This window comes from Podarcis vaucheri (assembly GCF_965113315.1).
Source record: "Podarcis vaucheri genome assembly, chromosome: 13".
Classification (NCBI taxonomy): Eukaryota; Metazoa; Chordata; class Lepidosauria; order Squamata; family Lacertidae; genus Podarcis; species Podarcis vaucheri.
This window is the reverse complement of record NC_138751.1, coordinates 52,602,346-52,615,448: the sequence shown is the minus strand read 5'-3', so window position 1 is coordinate 52,615,448 and position 13,103 is coordinate 52,602,346. Positions and strand designations below refer to the sequence as shown.

The 13,103-nt window shown below is 52.6% G+C and overlaps 1 protein-coding gene across 1 annotated transcript in view; it reads left to right on the top strand.

Annotated features, from left to right (window-relative positions):
* LOC309517545 (uncharacterized protein) overlaps window positions 1-13,103 on the top strand; it is a gene marked incomplete at its 3' end in the record, with an annotated part of 42,920 nt that overhangs the window by 26,869 nt on the left and 2,948 nt on the right. Inside the window, exon 2 of the mRNA XM_082196766.1 lies at window positions 3,384-3,690. Coding sequence (XP_082052892.1) covers window positions 3,384-3,690 — 307 coding nt within the window. The remainder of the gene's footprint in view (window positions 1-3,383; window positions 3,691-13,103) is intronic.

The window sequence follows — 13,103 nt, the reverse complement described above, 5'->3', positions numbered from 1 at the left end:
CAGTGAGAGCCCATTCACATGAGAGCCCATACTGTATCCTGCTTCCTCCACAGGGACAGGCCTCCAGGGATGAGGCTCCAGATCCGGCACCCGGGATGAAGAACCGAACAACATCCTGGCGGTTCCCGGCTGACGTCCCTCGCACCTCTTCCCCACTGCCCCTTTTCCGTGCGGACATGGCTCCTTCACGGCCCTGTTTGGCGCAGAAGCAGCAGCCAAGGTTTCCACCCATCAAAAACACTTATTCTGGAGCCGGGGGAGAATTTGGCTGCTGCTTCTGTTCTAGGCCGGTCGGGACGGAGCCCAGACACCCGAACGGAGCAGGTCAGGGTGGGGCAGCTTATAAGATCAGGTAGGAGGAAATGCCCCCTTCCCAGATACCCCACTGTCCAAACTGTGCTAGCGTGGCTGGGAGCTAGGAGCCTGCTGATGTCTCCGTTTTCTTTGCAGGGAGGGAGCCTTTCCCCAACATATACTTTGTTCTGGACAAATCCCTGGAGAGACGTGACGACCCTCAGGAACTGGGGCAGAGGGAACAAAGGGGTCCTGCCATAGTTTTTGGCCCATCTGAGGCCCATTCTCATATGATGTCCTGCTTCCTCCACAGGGCCACATCTCCAGGGATGAGGCTCCAGCACCTGCTCCAGGGACGAAGAATGAGATACCATCGTGGCGGTCCTTGTGGAACTTCTTTTGGGGGGTCATCAAAAAGGGGCAGTAGTTTTTCATCCGCCCCAGCCCCTTCTCATCAGATGCTTCCTGCTTTCTCCACAGGACCACGCCTCAAGGGATGAAAAACCCTAGCACCTAGAATCATAGAATCATAGAGTTGGAAGAGACCACAAGGGCCATCGAGTCCAACCCCCTGCCAAGCAGGAAACCTCTTCCCCACTGCCCCTTCTCCATGTGGGCATGGCTCCTTCCCGGTCCTACTTGGCGCAGAAAGAGGAGCCAAGGTTTCCCCCCATCAAGAACAACTCAAGAGTTATTCCGGAGCCGGGGGAGACTTGGGCTGCTGCCTCTGTGCCAAGCCGGCCGGGACGGAGCCCAGACACCCGTACGGAGGAGGTCAGGGTGGGGCAGCTTATAAGATCAGGTAGGAGGAAATGCCCCCTTCCCAGATACCCCACTGTCCAAACTGTGCTAGCGTGGCTGGGAGCTAGGAGCCTGCTGATGTCTCCGTTTTCTTTGCAGGGAGGGAGCCTTTCCCCAACATATACTTTGTTCTGGACAAATCCCTGGAGAGACGTGACGACCCTCAGGAACTGGGGCAGAGGGAACAAAGGGGTCCTGCCATAGTTTTTGGCCCATCTGAGGCCCATTCTCATATGATGTCCTGCTTCCTCCACAGGGCCACGCCTCCAGGGATGAGGCTCCAGAGCCAGGATTATTAACAAGAAACTATCATGAACGTTCCCAGCCCCTGACCCTTGCCTGCCTCACCCTCCGTCCGTTCCCCGTGCGGGCATGGCTCCTTCCCGGTCCTACTTGGTGCAGAAAGAGGAGCCAAGGTTTCCCCCCATCAAGAACACCTCGGGAGTTATTCTGGAGCCGGGGGAGACTTGGGCTGCTGCCTCTGTGCCAAGCCGGCCGGGACGGAGCCCAGACGCCCGTACGGAGGAGTACAGGTTGGGGCAGCTAATAAGATCAGGTAGGAGGAAATGCCCCCTTCCCAGGTCCCCCACCCTCCTGCCCCAGACTGGGGCTAGCGTGGCTGGGAGCCAGTCGCCTGCTGATGTCTCCGTTTGTTTTGCAGTGAGGAGAAGGTTCAGCCTGGGAGCCGCTGCATCATGGGACGGACTGGAGCCCAGACAAAGGCCTCTCACCCCAGAGGTACTGGGACAGGGGGAAGGACAAAGACCCCCGTACGGACGCAAAGTGTGGAAAGGCTCAGAGTTCAGGTAGGGGGGAATGCCAATTGAGTGCTGGAGTGGGTGGGGGGAGCAGGCCTGTCTCTCCCCAGCCCCTCGCCCCCCTCCTTCCAAGCCAGGGGTCGGGTCATTATGTGCCCAGGCAGGAGCAGCGATCGTTGCAGCCAGTGGGCATGGGCAGCCTGGCAGGGGTGCTTGTTCTGTCCCCCTCCCTCCCTGGGTCAGCTGGCCAGACACCCTTGCCAGCACTCAGGCTGTCCCTACAGACGTTTGGGGCTGCTGCTCCCCCCGGGGGCCCTATGTCTCCACCGCAGGAAGGCCCTGTCTCCCCTGGCTTGCCTGCCCATGGGCTGCTGCCGGGCTGCTCTGTGCCAAACAAGGGAGGGAGCTGGGAAGGCAGACCGGGGGGGGGGCAATATTGAGGAATGCCCCAGCCCATCTTCATTAGATGCTTCCTGCTTTCTCCACAGGACCATGCCTCAAGGGAAGAGGCTCCACCGCCTGCTCCCGGGACGAAGAATAACAGACCATCGCAGAAAAACCCTCGCACCTAGAATCATAGAATCATAGAGCTGGAAGAGACCACAAGGGCCATCGAGTCCAAGCCCCTGCCAAGCAGGAAACCTCTTCCCCACTGCCCCTTCTCCATGTGGGCATGGCTCCTTCCCGGTCCTACTTGGCGCAGAAAGAGGAGCCAAGGTTTCCCCCCATCAAGAACAACTCAAGAGTTATTCCGGAGCCGGGGGAGACTTGGGCTGCTGCCTCTGTACCAAGCCAGCCGGGACGGAGCCCAGACACCCGTACGGAGGAGGTCAGGTTGGGGCAGCTTATAAGATCAGGTAGGAGGAAATGCCCCCTTTCCCAGGTCCCCCCTCCTGCCCCAGACTGGGCTATCGTGCCTGGGAGCCAGTCGCCTGCTGATGTCTCTGTTTCCTTTGCAGCGAGGAGAAGGTTCAGCCTGGGAGCCGCTGCATCATGGGACGGACTGGAGCCCAGACAAAGGCCTCTCACCCCAGAAGTACTGGGACAGGGGGAAGGACAAAGACCCCCGTACGGACGCAAAGTGTGGAAAGGCTCAGAGTTCAGGTAGGGGGAAATGCCAATTGAGTACAGGTTGGGGGGAGGAGCAGGCCTGTCTCTCCCCAGCCCCAGCCAGGGGTCTGGTCATTATGTGCCCAGGCAGGAGCAGCAATCGTTGCAGCCATTGGTGACGTGGGCATGGGCAGCCTGGCAGGGGTGCTTGTTCTGTCCCCCTCCCTCCCTGGGTCAGCTGGCCAGACACCCTTGCCAGCACTCAGGCTGTCCCTACAGAAGTTGGGGGGCTGCTCCCCCCTGGGGTCCTATGTCTCCACCGCAGGAAGGCCCTGTCTCCCCTGGCTTGCCTGCCCATGGGCTGCTGCCGGGCTGCTCTGTGCCAAACAAGGGAGGGAGCTGGGAAGGCAGACCGGGGGGGGGCAATATTGAGGAATGCCCCAGCCCATCTTCATTAGATGCTTCCTGCTTTCTCCACAGGACCATGCCTCAAGGGAAGAGGCTCCACCGCCTGCTCCTGGGACGAAGAATAACAGACCATCGCAGTGGTTCCCGGCCCCTGATCCTCGCCTGCCTCACCCTCCATCTGTTCCCCGTGTGGGCATGGCTCCTTCCCGGCCCTACTTGGCGCAGAAAGAGGAGCCAAGGTTTCCCCCCATCAAGAACAACTCAAGAGTTATTCCGGAGCCGGGGGAGACTTCGGCTGCTTCCTCTGTGCCAAGCCGGCCGGGACGGAGCCCAGACGCCCGTATGGAGGAGTACAGGTTGGGGCAGCTGATAAGATCAGGTAGGAGGAAATGCCCCCTTCCCAGGTCCCCCCCCTGCCCCAGACCGGGCTATCGTAACTGGGAGCCAGGCGCCTGCTGATGTCTCCGTTTGTTTTGCAGCGAGGAGAAGGTTCAGCCTGGGAGCCGCTGCATCATGGGACGGACTGGAGCCCAGACAAAGGCCTCTCACCCCAGAGGTACTGGGACAGGGGGAAGGACAAAGACCCCCGTACGGACGCAAAGTGTGGAAAGGCTCAGAGTTCAGGTAGGGGGAAATGCCAATTGAGTGCTGGAGTGGGGGGGGGAGCAGGCCTGTCTCTCCCCAGCCCCTCGCCCCCCTCCTTCCAAGCCAGGGGTCTGTCCATTATGTGCCCAGGCAGGAGCAGTGATTTTTGGCAGCCAGTGGGGACGTGGGCATGGGCAGCCTGGCAGGGGTGCTTGTTCTGTCCCCCTCCCTCCCTGGGTCAGCTGGCCAGACACCCTCGCCAGTGGGTATACTTTGTTCTGGCCAAATCCCCGGAGAGACGTGTGGCTGTTGCCCAAGCCGCCCTTATAAAAAGAACAGGTAAGAGGAAGGAAAGATTTGCATGGGGCTGGGAGAACACCCTACAAGTTGAGTGTCAACAGAGAATGGAAGAACCTTCCTGCATGAGAGGAGAAAAGAGATGGTCTCTTCCGGAAGTGGATTCCTCCACAGGGCCATGCTTCCAGAGAATGGTCTCCATCGCCACTTCCCAAGCTGGTGGACAAGAGCCAAACTCCGTCATCTGTGGCATTCCAGTCTTGCATTTCTGGATTGACTCCCAAAATATATGAACAGGAAAGAGCGATCACATGCACCAGCTCCTTGATTAAGCACTTCTCTCAACATTTGAACTTTGATGTGAGTAAGCAGGTCTCAAGGTGACTTCTGGACTAAGGCTTAATGCTGAAAATTCAGATTAATATTTTCATAGGGCCACGCTTCCAGAGAATGGTCTTCGTCGCCACTTCCCATGCTGATAGACAAGAGCCAAACTCAGTATTCCGTGACATTTCGGTCTGGCTTTTCTGGATTGTAAAGTCCTTTCATGTCGCTGGAGGAATCTATGCTACTCAGTGCCTTGCATGTTTTCTCAGATGTCCTGGTTGCTGTCTGAATGTGTCCTTCCCTGAAAGCGGAGAGCGGCATGACTGGCACATGTTAAAACTAAACAAAGAAATTAGAGCAGCTGGTGGCTTTCGATATGCCATTGATAAAATAATATTTCACAATAAATAGTGTTAAAAAGGAAAAAAAACAAGCTGTTTTCTTTCCTTCTCTGCCTTCTCTGGCTGCTACTGGGAGCTCTGCTTAAGAAGGCTGGAGCCAGCTGGTTTTCATCAGCGCTTTCTTCTTGGAGTCCTTGAAGCCGCAGGTGAAGTCACTCCCCCTTTTACCCCTTCAGGCTGCTGCTCAGCAGGTGAAGCAGATTCCTGCCCCATGACACTATCCCCCTCCCCAAGGTGCGCCTCCACCTGCTGGGTGGCTGCCGGCTTTGGGGGAGCACAATGGTGGAAGTGATGGACCAACGGGGGGGGGGGGGAGGGGGAGCATCTTCCCAGAAGGATTTTCCATGAAGGCCATGAAATTGGCTATAGACCCCAAATCTATCATCTTCTTCTTTGGCGATCACTCGTAGCCGAGTAAGATTGTCTTCCACGAACATGGTCTTAAGAGTGAGTCCATAATGGACTGTGGAGGCCAATTCTGGATTCACACGTCCTTCCACAGTGGGGACATAGGTTTCTGGTGGGAGTTGATCACGGTGAGGGTTTGCCAAGCGTGCCTTCCTCTTAGCTTGTTTCTCCCTTTTGCCCTGAGTTTGTGTGTCTTCAGAGTCCATGACACCGTTGGTAAAGGCTGTTCTCCAATTGGAGCATTGGCAGGCTAGTATTTCCCAATTGTTTATACTACATTTCTTTTAGATTTGCCTTGAGAGAGTCTTTAAACTTCTTTCGTTGACCACCAGCATTACATTTCTAACTTGCTTGGGAAGATGATAATCAGGCATAGCCCAGGTCTGTTAAGCTGCTTCCCAGGTGTTTTCAGAGGGTGGTGTGAGGCATCTGGGCATTAGGAATACAAGCCAAGCCTGGCTCTGTGGCCATCCAAAATTGAGGTTATTCTGTTCCTGGGCAGCTGGCAGAGCCCCTCTTCGCTGGGCATGGGACTGCCACATTCCCCGGCCTCCCCAGGAGACTCACAGTCCCTCTCTGCGCCTCTGTTCCTTTTTGGCCACCGTCAAACGACTCTCATACTGATCCTAAGCTGAAGAGCTGCCCAGCCCAGCTGACCTCCTCCCTCCAGAACCCACCGCTCTCAACTGACTCTCAACTGCCTCCCCCCCCCAACATTCAAACTCCCTTTCAAACTCTCCTCCAATCGTCTCTCTCCCCCAGAATTCCACGCTCTCTCTTCCCCCCTCCCTCCCTGCTTGACATTCCCTTGGGAATCCGAATAGAATGACCTTAGTTATCATATTATTATAGATTGAGGGGGGATCCCATTAAACCCTAGAATTTAATAAATGGTAGGATTTGGGATTATTTGGGACGCTGCAGAGGAATTCCTGGGCTGCCCTATGCAAACGGTCCTGGCCAAGCAAGGGCCTTTAAGAAACAATTCAAGGACAAGGAGAGCCTAACTGGAAATGCAAAAGAAGTCCTTTTCCCTTGCCCTGCTGTGTGAACAGAGACGGGATGCAGGATAATGGTGTGTGGTGAGGAAATGATCCCTAAATGATCCTGGGAATTGTAGTTTGTCAGGGGTTCTGGGAACTGTAGTTCTGCGAGAGGAAAGCCGCAAAGCACAGGATAATTGGGGGGACGTCATGTGCTTTAAATGCTCATTGGATGCACTTTAAATCATAGGACCATAGAATTGTAGTGTTAGGAGGGACCCCGAGGGTCATCTAGACCAACCCCCTGCAACGCAGGAATCTCAGCTCAAGCATCCATGGCAGATGGCCATCCCACCTCTGCTCAAAAACCTGCAAGGAAGGAGAGTCTACTGCCTCCTGAGGGATTTCTTCCCACTGTCAAACAGCTCTTGCTGTCAGAAAATTCCTCCTGATGTTGAGTTGGAACCTCCTTTCTTCTAGCTTGAAGCCATGGCTTCAGGTCCTGAGAGCTTCTAGAGCAGGAGAAAACAAGCTTCCTCCCTGTGACGGCCCTTGAGATATTGAGAGGGCTGTATGGCGTGGCTCTCATATCCATGTCCGGAGGGACAGAGAGCAAAACATCTCTCTCTCCCCTTTTTCCACCCCAGGAGAAATTGCAAGGGGTCAGTGCATCTGGCTGGTAAGAAGAGGGTCAGAATTTGGAGCCCTGCCAGGGCTGGCTGTGGGCAGGATCCTGGCATTGTTGGGGGTTGGAGTAAATAAATAATAATAATAATAATAATAATAATAATAATAATAATAATAATAATAATTTATTATTTGTACCCCGCCCATCTGGCTGGGTTTCCCCAGCCACTCTGGGCGGCTTCCATAGAAACCAAAAAACACTAAAATACCATACATTAAAAACTTCCCTGAACAGGGCTTCCTTAAGATGTCTTCTGAATGTCAGGTAGTTGTTTATCGTTTTGACATCTGGTGGGAGGGCGTTCCACAGGGCGGGCGCCACTACCGAAAAGGCCCTCTGCCTGGTTCCCTGTAGCTTTGCTTCTCGCAGTGAGGGAACCGCCAGAAGGCCCTCGGTGCTGGACCTCAGCGTCAGGGCAGAATGATGGGGGTGGAGACGCTCCTTCAGGCATACTGGACCGAGGCCGTTTAGGGCTTTAAAGGTCAACACCAGCACTTTGAATTGTGCTCAGAAACGTACTGGGAGCCAATGTAGGTCTTTCAAGTCCGGTGTTATGTGGTCTCGGCGGCCGCAGAAGGTGTAATAGATGACCCTTGAGATCCCTCCCAACTCAACCATGCTATGATTCCTTCAAACAGCTAAAGGAAGGGGCGGGGGAGCAAGATGCAGAACAAGGGGAGGCACAACTACACACCCCAACAGCACCCTCTGGCCTGACCCACGGGGGCCTCATCCCAGCACACTTTGACAACAGCCCCCCATTTTATTTTTATTAATTCAGCTGCCTGGCAACCCAGCAGCCTGGCCCATCTTTGCCAGCTGATGTCACAAAGTGCTGCTTTGCAAGCAAGCCTTACAGTGGCCTGCAAGAGGGATGCCTGTCAGATGATGGTGAGGGACTTACAGAGAAAAGTGTGCCCATCAGCTATAATGAGAAGGAACTGTGAAGGTAGGAGGCGCTCCGAGGCCCAGATGGGAGATGAGTGGCATAGAATTATTATTGTTGTTGTTGTTGTTGTTGTTGTTGTTGTTGTTGTTGTTGTTATCCATCCCTGGTGCCTGTGACTTGGCTCACTGGCTTGACTTGTCCACAGCTCTTGACAGCTGGGCAGGCCCTCAGCTGTGATCCCTACATTATATTTACTGCTGTGAATATCTGGTTGGGTACTAGATTGAACCATATGGCCTTTCCATGCCTCTATTCTCTGAAATCTAAGGCTGTGGAAACCTCTCATCTTGAAGTCACAGGGCCATTCCATTAAATGTAAACCTACAGACTCATTTTCCATTTAAAAAAATTCCAGATCATTTCAAAGAGAATTTCTCAAAGTTTTGGGATCTTGCCTCTGTGTGGGATGGGTTTTAACAGGAAGGAGAGTATCTGTGAATTGAAATAATCCCTCCAGATACCCACAGGTGTTGATGAATTGAAGGTAGAGTGAATGTTGGGGGGGGGCAGTTGAGAGTAGTGAGTTCTAGGATGCACTTGGTGGGGGATCTGAAACTGGGCTGTTACTTGGATGTCAAGACGGATGAATGACGCAGTCATTCTCCTAAAAAGGAGGCCAGCTGGAGGAGATACTAGTTTCTGCCATGGCTGCACCTGACCCACTGCAAATAAGGATCCTGTGTATTTCTGCATTTTTATGTTCTGTCTGCTGTACACAGCCCAGAAATCTTTTCTTTAAATTGCTCTGTTAGCACAGGTACTTGCAGGGATAACACATGTTCACCTGACCTGCTGGAGCTACAGCATGCAGAAGGTATAATAGGGTACAGAATCCAGCTTCCTGCTAATCTTACCTTTTTTTAATTAAAAAAAATTAAATGGCAAATTTCTGGTCCTCATGGTCTTTGAAAACTTGAAACTGTGTGGATAATGCCTGATAAAGCCTCAGACACTAGACAGGTTGCTGAATAAGATTTTGGGGGGGTTGTGGGTGGGGCTTTCACATCCTTGGAATGCCCAGACGGAACAAACTTACAATGCATCTGAGCAGAATCAGAATATTCTGCAAAAGGAGGAGTTATGCAGATGGGCTCAGTTTCATCCCCAAGCATCTTTTCTTGGCAGTTTTAAAATGGCCTTAAAAGTTTTTGCACAGTCACTGGTAGGGCTGCACTTGAAAGAAATTGAGAGATTATCTGGTGTGGGGAGTGCTCAGAGAGTCCTCCCAGGAACAAACTACTGTAGATATGACGTTGAATGCAACAAGTAGCTTCTTAAAATGCAAGGAGGAGAGGGCTGATTGTTATCAGGATCACAGCAGATTGGAAGGACCTCTCCCCTGTTTCAGTCACAAGGGAAATTCCTCCCTTGAAACTACTATTGACATTGGGATTGGAAAGCCACCAGCGGTGCCCAAGGGAGCTTCCCTCTCATCAAAGGGTTAAGCTGCTCTCACTCACTCACCCACCCAGCTGCTATTTGTGGTTTTGCAAAAATGGCACCTGTTAAATGCAAAGACGTATTCAATGTCACTTCTAGTTTCGGCCTCACTGAAAACATGTAAAGACAGTTTGAGTTCTGTGGTACCAAAAGCAGCAGCAATGGTGTCAAAACTATTAGGAAGGAAGATAATGCAATCATGGTGCCATATGCAAGTAGAATGATAATCAGAGAAATCCCTTTATCTAGTTGCTGCCATAGATATTTCATACTCCGCCACCAAGTCCAGAACAACACCCACCACCCCATTGTCTTTAAACTGACAAGAGGCTTCAGTTTTCCATTGGGATGACGCCATTTGGGCCCTTTTCGTAGAGCTTGGGATTTTGAGGGGTGGCGATGGGGGGGGGGGAGAGAACTTGCAAAGCACAACGATCCCAGACCCCGGAGCTGAAGGACAAAGTTGTAGCACTGATTACCATTTACAAACTGTCTCACTGATACAAATGTTTTCACCAATAACAATATATGAATAACATAATTTAATAAAGCACGTTAAGACATCATACAGCTTTGCAAACATACAGAGTGATATTGCTTGAACCATATTTTTAAAAATGTACAAAAAAGGTTGTTCTGGGGGGAGGGGAGCGCAGAAGAGGAAAAAAAGTGAGGCCTTCAGTCGCCTGTCTCATTTCGCTCGGTATGTACAAAGCCAATGTGCAGATGGGCAACCTCTTTTGGATTTTCAAAGTCAAGCAAATCTTAAAAGACGGCGCAGTGCCATTAGCAAGGTCACAGTTGGGCTTGGCCAACAAGAAAAAGAGGAGCAACATGGCTGGTCAATACAATGTGCACTATTGGCCCCTCTAGGCCTCCTATACTTCCTTGTAAGGGGGTAAAAAAGCTTTTTATCTTCTGGGTCGGTGGATGGAGGCGCCGGAACCAAATCCAGCCCACCGGGAGGTGCCTCGTTCCCCCACACCAGAGGCAAGAGATGCAGACAAAGGGGCATTTTGCCAGCAGGCTGGTAGGGAAAACTGCCTTATTATACTGACCGTGGGTCCACGCCTTGTTCGGTGTGTGGTCTACGCCGGCAGGGCTCTGCAGGAATTCAGGCACCAGCATCTCCCAGCCTTATCCGGATGGAATCTGGGCCCTTCTGTCTCCAAAGGAGATGCTTCACCAAGGAGCCACTTTTTAAAGGAGGACCATAGTTGTTATGTTCCCTGTGAGGTGGTGGCCTAAGGCATGCCTCTTCCCAATGGCTGCAGTTCCCCTGAAACGTAGTGTAATAGGTATGAGTTACTCGTGCGTAAGCTGGTGCCTTTCTCGGTTAGTTTGCCTTGTTAAACCTTTCTGACTGCACAGCCCCTTCTCATGGTGGCTGCCTCAGTCACTGGCAGAATCCGTCAGTGGGCGTTTCTTGAACCTCTTCCAACATAAAAGTTGTTTGACACCCAGTCTCCTCCTCTCACTGCGCGGGAGTCTTCTGCGCAGGGAAGGCGTGGGTAGTGGAGGACCTGGGCTCTCCTCACTGATGTCCAGTGAAGAGTCCTGGAGCCCTCTCTCCAATTCCCCCGTCTGCCCCCTTTATCCCCGGTGTTGTGCTGATTGGCTTCCCCCTCTACTGAGCTGTTTCTCCCCCTGCTGCTGGGTCCTTCGCCAGCATCATCTGGGAGCCTCCCCTTCGCCTCTCCCTCCGATGTCAGTTCCCTGACACGTAGGAACCGTTGCCTTCACAATAGAGCTTGTCAGATCAGAGAGGGTGTGTGTGTGTGTGTGTGTGTGTGTGTGTGTGTGTGTGTGTAGTTGTTATGCGGCTTCCCCCTGAGTCCATTCACACCCTTGACATTATGGCAATACTGCAAATGCTGCTTAGAAGACAGTAGGATAAAACCGCAAGGTTCTTTTTGTTTTTGTTTCAAGTGGAGGAATCTGACTTAAAAGAATCTTGGGCAAAGTGCTGCTGCCCAAGCCTCCCTTGAGAAAATAACAGGTAAGAGGAAAGAAAGATGTGAAAAGAAAAATTTCTAGTCTCAACAGGAAAATATGGTAAATTTGGAGCTGTAGCTTGTCGTGGGTCAAGGCAAAGTGGGCTGTGTTTGCTGCACGGCAAGATTGCAGAGTCCCCTCCCCACAAGAGACAGTCTCTGCCTCTCTCTCTGTGCCATCTCTGGGATGCATGGAATCAGATGGTGGGCCTTGGCTTCCTCATCCCAGCTGTCAACTGCCTGGCCAAGGTTGTCCAAAGGGGGGCAGGTAGCAGTTGCTCCCAGCCTGGCCTAGATAGACCAAGGATGGACCCACCCAGGGGCCTTTTTAGGCCATAGCTCAGCGCACGTGGAAGGCCACAGGGTCAGTCCTCAGCATCTCCAGCTGAGGCTTGGGAATTTCTGATCCCCTGGTGAGCTGCTGCCAGCCAGGCCAGAGGAAGGCAGTCTGGAGCTCCCGGGACCCGGGACCTGGCTCCTGAGGCAGCTGTCTATGCAGCCCAGTGGGTGAGGTCTTCTGCCAGGCAAAGGGCCAGGCGCTTTCCTGCTTATTCACCTCTGGCGACTGAAGACTCCGTGGCCGAGCTTCAATCTGTCTCTCTGTGTGCCTGTGTTGGGTTCGCACAGCAGGAGTGCCAACGCTTCTTGCATCCTTAGACTCAAAGAATCAGAGAGCAGGAAGGGACCTTGAGGGTCATGTAGTCCAACCCCTTGCCATGCATGAAGATGCAGCTGTGCCAGATGGGGATCGAACCTGCAAGCTGGGCCTTCTCATCCCCACACCTGAAGCCAAGCAGGGAGTTGAATCAAGGCCCTTCTGGGTGCCCGGAAGATGCTCTGCCACTGAGCCACAGCCCCTCCCAAACAGAAACACAGGAAGGGGATTTAGACCCTGGATTGCTCCATCTACCTCAGAGTGGCTGGGGCAACCCAGGAAGATGGGCGGGGTACAAATTACTACTACTACTACTAGTGGTAGTAGTAGTAGTAGTACAGTGGTACCTTGGGTTAAGGACTTAATTTGTTCTGGAGGTCCATTCTTAACCTGAAACTGTTCTTAACCTGAGGTACCCCACTTTAGCTAATGGGGCCTCCCACTGCTACCGCACAGCCACCATGCAATTTCTGTTCTCATCCTGAAGCAAAATTCTTAACCCGAGGTACTACAGTGGTGCCCCGCAAGATGAATGCCTTGCAAGACGGAAAACTCGCTAGACGAAAGAGTTTTCCGTTTTGGAGGTGCTTTGCAAAACAAATCTCCTATGGGCTTGCTTCGCAAGACGAAAATGTCTTGCGAGTTCCTGCGGGTTCCCCCCCTTTTTCTAAGCCGCTAAGCCACTTATCAGCTGATCCGATAAGCCAATAAGCCACTAAAAGCCGCTAAAAGCCGCTAATAGCGCTAATAGCACTAATCCGCTAATCCGTCAATGGGTTTGCTTCGCAAGACGAAAAAACCGCTAGACGAAGAGAATCACAGAACGGATTCTTTTCGTCTTGCGAGGCACCACTGTATTTCTGGGTTAGTGGATTCTGTAACCTGAAGCGCCTGTTCTAAAAAGCAGATGTCTTCCCCCCAAAGATCCTGGGAACTGTAGTTTGTTAGGGGCTCTGGGAACAGCTCCCATTAGCAGAGATCCGTGGAGTCCTAGGAACTCAGTCATGAGGAGGAACCAGGAAAGTGGGAGGAGCTCAGATGCCAGGTTTTTGAGTTGGGGAGGGA